The 9,497-nt window shown below is 33.3% G+C and overlaps 1 protein-coding gene across 1 annotated transcript in view; it reads left to right on the top strand.

The window, feature by feature from the left end:
* Positions 1-9,261, top strand: part of TSGA10 (testis specific 10) — a 112,566-nt gene extending 103,305 nt beyond the window's left edge. Inside the window, exon 17 of the mRNA XM_023734113.1 lies at positions 8,317-9,261. Within this exon, the coding sequence (XP_023589881.1) occupies positions 8,317-8,341 (25 nt within the window). The 3' untranslated portion in view covers positions 8,342-9,261. The remainder of the gene's footprint in view (positions 1-8,316) is intronic.
* The last annotated feature ends 236 nt before the right edge of the window (positions 9,262-9,497 follow it).

The raw sequence follows: 9,497 nt of genomic DNA on the forward strand, positions 1-9,497 counted from the left end.
CACTCCATTTGGTGCTTGGCTGAGTTCTTTATCTCTTCATTTGATGTTTTAGGGTTTCAGGATTGTTGTATTCTCTGTTAGGCTTAGTTTTTCGGATCTTTGCTGTGGAGGGACGGCGTGGTGCTTCTGCCTAGAGTGCCATTTTGCCGCAACTCGAATTTAGTTTTTTACATTTAGGTTGTTAATCCATTTTGAGTCAATTTTTGTATATGGTCTGAGGTATGAGCCTGACTTCATTCTTTTGCGTGCGGTAATCCAGTTGTCCAGGCATCATTCATTGAAGAGACTATGCTTTCTCCATTGAATGAACTTAGCACCCCTGTCGAAAATCAATTGAACATCAGTGTTATGAGTTTATTTCTGGACTCTCAGTTATCTTCCATTGGTCTATATTGTCTATCATTATATCAGCACCAGGCTGTCTTGCTTACTGTAGCTTTATAGTATTCTTTGAACTTGGAAAGTATGAGTCTTCCTACTTTTTTCTTCTTTTTCCAGGTTTATTTGACTATTTGGGGCCCCTTGCAGTTCCATATAAATTTGAGGATTGGCTTTTCCATTTCTGCAAAGAAGGCTGTTGAAATTTTGATGGGTCTTTTTTTTCTGAAGTTAATTTTAAAAATAAATTCGAGAGATTTGTTCTTTATCTGTAATATATGTTGCAAGTACTTTCTCCCAGTTTGTCATTTGTCTTTTGATTTTACTTATAATGTTTTTGCCATGTACATGTTTTTATTTTTATGTAGTGTTTATATTTAATGCATTTGGATTTCTATTTATAGTTAGAAAATATTTCCCTATAACCAGGTAGCGGAATTCACCAATGTTTTCTTTTAATATTTATATAATGTTTTATTTTTTACCTTTAGATTTCTGATCTAGTTAGAGTTTGAGTATGGTGTTAGAAATACATCTAATTTTTTCTTTTTCCAAATGACTATCCTGTTGTCCCAATATACTTTATTAAAAAGACTCTTTGTCCCAGTGATTCAAGTCTCTTTCTGGACTTTCTACTCTATTCCATTGATCTGTCTATTCATATGCCAGTACCACACTGTTTTAATTATAGAGGCTTTGTAGTTTTTAAAATCTCGTATGGCTAGTCTAGTGGTGTGTTGGTAAACTGGCTTCCCCAAAGTGGGGAGGGGGAATCCCTGATTTGTAGCACTTGCCAGTTTCTGCAGTGTAAATACCTCCATGGGGGCCAATTTCAAGCTACCAATGGTTAACCACCAGCTCACAAACTTCTTGAATATTTCGCAATCAGCTTGAGCCAGCTCTAGCACGCCCATGGGCTAGTGCCTTTTGGAGCTCTTCCTTTTAAGTGTTTACCTATATTTTCTTGTGTGTTTATTTTTCCATATGAACTGTAGGTTTGTCTAGCTCCATTAAAATAAAAAAGGATGTTGAAATTTGGTGGGGAGATCACGTTACATTTATAAATTAACTTAAGGAGAACTGACATCTTTATAATGTTGAGATGTTCTAAGAAAAAGAAATGTCTTTTTGTTTGTTTAAATTTGCTTTTGTGTGTTTTAGGAATGGTTTGTGGTTTTCTTTATATAGGTTTTGAACATTTCTTAGTAAGTTTATTCATAAATATTTTATTTTTTGTTGTTGCTATTGGAAATGGAGTTTTCTCATTCATTATGTCTTTGAACTGGTTATCATTTGTGTATATGAATGTTATTTTTGCAATTTAATTTTCTATCCTGCTACCTTGCTAAATTCTTTTGTTGTTCCACTAAGCTTTGTCATTGATTCCCTAGTGTTTTCCAGGTACGCTATCATGTTACCTTCAAAAACAGTTTTATTTCTTCTTTTCCTATTATTGGTCTCGAATTGTTTTCTCTAGTCTAATTGCATTAACTCCCCTCAGAAAAATGTAGAGGAGGGAGTAGGCACACCACAATCATATACTGAACTGCTCCCTTGCCACCAAGGAATGAGCTTCCTCATGATACCACTTCGTGGTCACAGCCATCCCCTCCTCTAACCCTGTCCCCTGGCAAACACTATTTTCTTCTCCATGTCTATAATTCTGCCATTTTGAGAATGTTATATAAATGAAATCATACACAGTATGTTACCTTTTGAAATTGGCGTTTTCACTCAGCATAATGCCTATGAGATCCATCCAAGTTGTTGTGTTTATCAATAGTTCATTTGTTTTTATTGCTGAGTAGTATTCCATGCTGTTGGTGTATCACAGTTTGTTTAACTGTTTACCCATTGAAGGACATCTGGGTCGTTTCCAGTTTTTAGATATTACAAACAAAGCCGTAAAAATCTGTATACAGGTTTTTGTGTGAACTTAAATCTTCATTTCTCTGTAAATGCCCATGAGTGCAATTGCCAGGTCATATAGTAGTTGCATGATTAATTTTTTAAGAAACTGCCGAACTATTTTCCAAGTGTCTGTATCATTTTGCATTCCCACCAGCAGTGTATGGGAGTGGTCCAGTTTTCTCGCATCCTCACCAGCATTTGGTGTTATCACTATTTTTTATTTCAGCCATCCTGATAGGTGTAGAGTAATAATCTCATTGTGATTTTAATTTGCATTTACCTAATGGCTAATGATGTTGAATATCTTTTCATGTATTATTGCCCTCTATATAACTTCTTTGATGAAATGTCTGTTTGTGGTTTTTTGCCCATTTTTTAGATGAATTGTTTGTTTTTTTTATTGTTGAGTTTTTTATAGTCTGGGTATAAGTCCTTTGTCTGATACGTTGTTTGCAAATAAATTTTCCTGATCTGTAGCTTGTCTTTTCATCCCTTAACAGAGCCCTTGTTAAAAAAAATTATGTATTTTAAAAAATTGAAATATGATTCACATACCATAAAATTTTCTTTTAAAGTATACAACTGGATGATTTTTAGTATATTCACGAAGTTGTTCAACTATCACCACTATTTAATTTCAGAACATTTTCATCATCTTAATAGTCTTCTGTAGAGCAAAAGTTTTAATTTTGATGAGGTCCAATTTGTCAGTTTTTTCTTTTATGAATCATGCTTTTTTGGTGTTGTATCCAAGAACTCTTCCCAAAGATTTTCTTTTATGTTCTTTTTCTAAAAGGTTTATAGTTTTGTGTTTTACATTTATACCCATGATCCATGTTCAGTTAATTTTTAAAGTGTGAACTTCAGATTGAAGTTCTTTTTTTTTTTCTTATTGATATTCAATTGCTCCAGCACCATTTGTTGGAAAAACTAACCTTGCTCCATTGCATTGGTTTTGCATCTTTATAAGAAAGCAGTTTTTTTTTTTTGTTTATACAGGTCTATTTCTGAGTTCTCTATTCTATTCCATCGATTTATGTGTCTGTCTTTCTAAAAATACCATATTTTCTTGATTGTTAGAACTACATAATAAGTATTAAAATCAGGTAGAGTAATTTCTCCCATTTTATTCTTTTTTTTTTTCCTCAAAATTGTTTTTAGCTATTGTAGGTCCTTTGCCTTTCCATGTAAATTTTAAAATAAGATTACCTTATATCTACAAAATATTTCTAGAATTTTCATGGGAATTGCATGAAGCCTACATATAAGTTTGGGGAGAATTAAAATCTTTACTATATTGAGGCTTCCAATTCATGAACACAGAATGTCTCTCCATTTAGTAAGATCCTTGATTTTTTTAATAAGCTTTTTGTAATTTTCAGCAAGTAGATCCTGTAAATGTTATGTTAGATTTATATCCAAGAATTTAATTTTTGGGGAGCAGTTATAATTTTTTTTTTCAGTTTTGCTTCCCAGTTTCGTTGTTATAGATGTATAGTTGATTTTTGTTTGTTGATCTTGTATCCTGTGACCTTACTGAAATTACTTATTAGTTCAAGTTTTTGGGTAGATTCCTTAGGATTTTTTGAGCAGACAGTTGTGTCATCTGCACATAGAGAAAGTTTTATTTTCTTCTTTCCAAACTGAAAAACTTTTATTTCTTTTTCTTAACTTATTTTGCTTGCTAGGACTTCTAGTACTATGTTGAGTAAGAATGGTAAGAATGGACATCTTTGCCTTGTTTTTTATCTCAGGGGAAAAGCATTCAGTCTTACACCATGATGTTGGCTATGTGTTTTTGTAGGTGCTTTTTATCAAGTTTTGAAATTTCCGCTCTGTTCCTATTTTGCTGATGGTTTTTTTTTTTTTAATCATCAATGGGTGTTGAACTTGCTCAGATGCTTTTTCTGCATTAATCAAGATGATCACGTCTTTTCTTTTTTATCCTGTTCATATGGTAGATTACACTGATTGATTTTCAAATGTTGAACCAGCCTAACATTTCTAAAATAAACCCCACTCAATCATTGCGTATAGTTATTTTTATATATTTCTCATTCAGTTTGCCATTTTTTCCCCTTAGGATTTTTGTGTGTATGTTAATGAGGAATATTGGTCTGTAGTCTTTTTTTTTGATCTGGTACTGCTGAACTCATAAAATGAGTTAGGAAGTGTTCCCTCTTCTATTTTCTGGAAGAGATAATGTAGAGTTGGTGCTAATTCTTCTTTAAATGTTTAGTAGAATTCTCCAGTGAAGCCATCTGTGCCTGGAGATTCCTTTTTCTGGAAAATTTAAAACTATGAATTCAATTTCTTTAATTAGTTATAAGACTATTCAGTTTGGGTGACTTGTAATAGTTTGCAAGTTTGGAGGAACTAGTCTATTTAATCTAACTTGTCAAATTTATGTGCATAGAGTTGAACATTTTTTAGAATTCCATTTTGATTTATCAGTAGTGTTTTTTCGTATATATCTTTGCATTTTTTATTGACTTCTTTGGGTATTATAATAGACAAACATAATTTATCATAATCTATTGTAATGACATTTTACCACTTTGGGTAAATTACAGAAACTTTACTTCCATTTATGAAGGTCCCTTTATCCTCCCCACTTTCTTATAATTGTCTTAAGTTTCTCTACATACATTGATTACATACATTGAGGGTATAATTTTTACTTCAAATGTCAAACATAACTTAAAAAACTCAAAAGGTAAAAGATAGTCTGTTATACTTTCCTGTTTTCGATCACTCTGTTGCTCTTTTCTTCTTTCCTAATATTCCAAATTTACTTCTATCATCATTTCCTTTCTGATTATAGAATTTCTTCTAGTCATTTTTTAAAATATAAGTCTGCAGGTGATAGATTCTCTTAGTTTTTCTTCATGTCTTGATTTCACCTTCATTCCTGAAGGATATTTTCACTGCATATAGAATTCTGGGTTGACATATATTCTTTCAGCACTTGAAATACGTTGTACCACTTCCTTCTGGCCTCCATAATTTCAAATGAGAAATTCACTGTCATTTGAATAATTGGTCCTTTGTAGGTAATGTGTCGTTTCTCTCTAGCTGCTTTCAAGATATTCCGTTTGTTTTAGTTTTCAGAAATTTGATTTTGATATGTCTTAGCATTGATTTCTTTAGGTTTATTTTGCTTGTGTTTGCTCAGTTTCTTGAATCTGTAGGTTTATGCCTTTCACCAAATTTGGGAAATTTTCAAACATTAATTTTTTGAACATGTTTCAGCCCAGTACTCTTTCTACTCTCCTTCTGGGATTCTGATGACATGAATATTAGATATTTTGTATTGCTCCGTGGTTCCTTGAGGCACCGTTCATTTATTTTGTTCAGTCTGTTTTCTCTCTTATTGCAATTGGGTTCTGCATTCCAATTCTATTCTATCTTCAAGTTCACCAATTCTTTTCTTCTGTAATCTCCATTCTACTATTGAGCCCATCCAGTGAGTTTTTTATTTTGGTTATTGTATTTTTGAGTGCTATAATTTCCACTTGTTTTTTTTTTTTTTTCTTATCTTCAATTGTTTTTGTTGAAATTGTGTATTTTTACAGTTATTTCAAGGGTATTTGTAATTGCTTGTTGAAGCATTTTTATGATGGCTGTTTTAAAATCCTTATCAGATAATTCCAGCATTGAGTTGAGTCATCTCATTGGTGGTGTCTTTTCTCATTCAGATGATTATTTTCCTGGTTCTTAGTATGATGACTGTTTTTCTATTGTATCTTGGACATTTGGGTATTATGTTATGAAACTCAGGTTCCTATTTTATCTTCTTTTTTAAAAGGCAGTCATCCTATTTAGGTTTACCATACAGGTTATGATCTACTTTTGTGGCCTGTGGTTCCAATGACGATTTAATTTCTGTAGTCTTTGTCATTCTATTCTGATTTGCTTCATTTGTGTGCTTCCCAGAGTTCAGTATGAACCATGACAGACTCCACATTGTAGTACACTTCTCTAACCTTTTGCTGTATTAATTCTGGTCAATTTTATGTGGGGATCACTATGAGGTCTGCCCAAGATTTTCCTTTCTCCAGCTCCCTCCTCTCTGAAATCCTCCCCCATTCTCCCATCCGCCAGGCCAGGCAGAGGGATGGAATCCAGATTCTCACCAAGGCCTCCCCTGACAGCACATTAGCAGGGAGAATGGAGTGACAACTGCTACTAGCAGGTGGGAGATGGAAGTTCAGTCTCTGCTGGTACCACTCCAGCAGGAAAGCATAGCACAGCCTGCACTGGCTCTCCACGTGGTCTCTCCAGGCCCAGGGAGTAGGGTAGGGGTTGCTGTGTTCCGCCAACCCCCACAGTGTTTGTCAAACCCTGCTAAGCTTCCTTTTCTTGGTCCTTTGGTTAGAAAGAGAAGGCTTTTCTTGGGGTTTTTTCTTTTCTAGTCTCTGTTTCTGAGCCTGTGCCCCAGTTTTGGGCATTTATGAATAAAGTTGCTGCAAACATTCACGTGTAGGTTTTTGTCTGAACAAATTTGCATACACTGTAATTTTGAATGAGGGCCTATTTCAGTAGGAGTGTGATAACTACAAATACAGCAGTAGCTGGTTTTGGGTGGTGAACCTATGAGTCATTGTTTTGCTCTTTTTTCTAAATCGTCTGATTTTTTCCAAGTTTTCAGTAATGAGTATGATTACTTGTAAAAAGAAAAAAGTTATATAAGTCAGATATTATGTCAATTATGTTTTGTGATCAACCATTATAATTCATATGTAATGAAAAATAAATGTCCTGTAATTTCCTTTATAGCTTTTATCATTTTTATTGCCTATACAAATATGATGGAACATATGTGTTAAATTGTTGAGTAAGTTCATGTAATGCACAAAAGGATGTAATGCAAGAAAAAAATAGAGTCAATAATAATTGAAGATATGGATTTAAAGATTAATAAATGAAATACTATATATTTCTGATAATAGAAGTATGAAATTATGACAGTTATAATATAGGTTAATTAACTTAATTATATTCTTTTAGGTTCTTTTTCCATTTTCTCCAAATGTTCAAAAGTAGGCAAAATGGGAAAAGATACCTAAAAGAATACAAATATTCTCAAAACTGATTAAAATTATCTTTTTCTAAATGAAAGGTGATGCATTTAATAAACGTACATTCTTGGTGAATGTATCATTTGTTGAATTAATTATCAGATGAATTGATCTTTAGTTCAAGTTGATTGAGGTGAATTGATGAACTGTCTCCTATTCTTTTTGAAGGGTATTCATAGTACTCTTGAAGCACGAATTCTGAATGTCTGTAGATAAGAATGGAGTCCCTGGGTGGTGCAAACCGTTAAGTGCTTGACTACTAACCCAGAGGTGCCTCAGAATAAAGGCCTGGAGATCTGTGTCTGAAAGGCCACAGCCTTGAAAACCCTATGAGTGCAGTTCTACTCTGCACACATGGGGTTACCACGAGTTGGAAGCAAGTCAAGGGAAGCTGGTTATCGGTTATTGACAAGAATATTTTTTAGGGACATTATTTTCTTGCATGGCAAGGGTGAAAGTTGCAGAGTGTGTGAAAACTTTAGCAAAAATAGTTTATATTATTTTCCTAAAGATTATAATTATTTTTCCATGGTAATGGGGAACATCTCACCTGCAGAAACCTTCCAATCTTCAAGGTTTTGTTACTTATATAGTAACAACCCTCATTTGAGTTATACTTTTTCCCCTTTGCCACTTTCCCTTTGCGAGGGGTGAAAATAGGCAAAAAACACATGAAGGGTGGACAGGAAGGAGGACGAACAAAGGAGCATTGTAACCTACAGATGGGTAATCAGATTGAGAATCGGGATGACTTTGCCTCACAGATCATAAATGATACCTCCTTCTTTTCCTAGCGAGTGAAAAATACATTGTATCAGTTTCCTTTCAGAGATACTGGGGGAAATAAATCTTAAATTTTGTCAAAGCAGCGCTGAATAAATTTTTTTTACGCTTGATGAAATAGTTGAGTTAAAAATATTAATCTGCATAATTTTTTCTTTTGTAGGAATCTTTGCTATAGAGATTTCTGACACATGAAGATTCTTCACATCCTTGGGAAAGCTCAAAGTTACAAACTGAATTTTTTTTTTTGCTATATGATTGCGTTTATCTTTTGAATGCTTGACGATGTTAAATGTATTTATTAACTTTACGCCTCTGAATCACTGCCATATCGCAGTGAGCTGAGATGACGTATAGAAACAAAAATGCATATGGCTCTTTCTCTCCATACAGTAATAGTGAGTGTGAAATCTGCTTACTTCACTATTGAACGTGTTATGTTAACTCTCCGGAGTAAATAAAGAACCTTATAAAAAGAGGGAAAAGTGTTTTTACAAAACTGATTTCCTTTCCTTTCTTAGTATCTCAAATAATTGGTTGGTTAATTTTTTTCTCTGTGATTTATGCTTTGATGGCTGGAGAATCGTGCCAATACAGGCACAGCTCCGATACTGGCCTGGGACCATATTCCTTTTTGGAACCAACCTGACATAAATTCCATGCCATATCTGACTTCAGTGCAGCAGAAAGTAGGAGTGTGTCAGGGTTTTTAAATCCATAGTAATGTAAACTCAAGAATAATTAACATACATTTTTGACAATTGTGTTTACTTCTATTTTTAGGAAGGTAGGTGATGATATATCTGTCAAGAATGTAAGATTTAAAAATCTGTATTTTTGATAAGTATTCTTAAAAAATTAAAGTACTGCAATCAACCTAATTGACATTTATTTATTTATTTTTGCCAGTGGCAACTCTGTAATCTAGAGAAACAAGTTTCAGTGTTGTTTTCTTCCTCTTCCCTAAATTCTCCTAAATCTTTCACCTTATCTGTCCATAGGCTTTGATTTAATATTGATATTGGAGCCTGAACACTACTGTAATTTACTGATATAAGCTATTTGTATTCTTGCTATTTTAATAAAAAATAAGTCCTGTCATTAATAGCATTCATATGATGTACACAATTTCTCATTTTATAATAGTCACTATTCAATATGACTGTAGTGATGTAGAATAGTGCCCTGGTTTAGGTCTTGTTTAGTCAATAGCACTCCGATATTTTACCATTAATGCATGCTATATATTCATTTTCGTTTGGTTTTTAAAAACCTTCAGGTTTATTCAGTGAATTTAAGACAGTCACTACAGATAGAGAAAAAATTGAATAATTTAAAATAAGA

This window comes from Trichechus manatus, unplaced genomic scaffold, assembly GCF_000243295.1.
Source record: "Trichechus manatus latirostris isolate Lorelei unplaced genomic scaffold, TriManLat1.0 scaffold00004, whole genome shotgun sequence".
Classification (NCBI taxonomy): domain Eukaryota; kingdom Metazoa; phylum Chordata; class Mammalia; order Sirenia; family Trichechidae; genus Trichechus; species Trichechus manatus.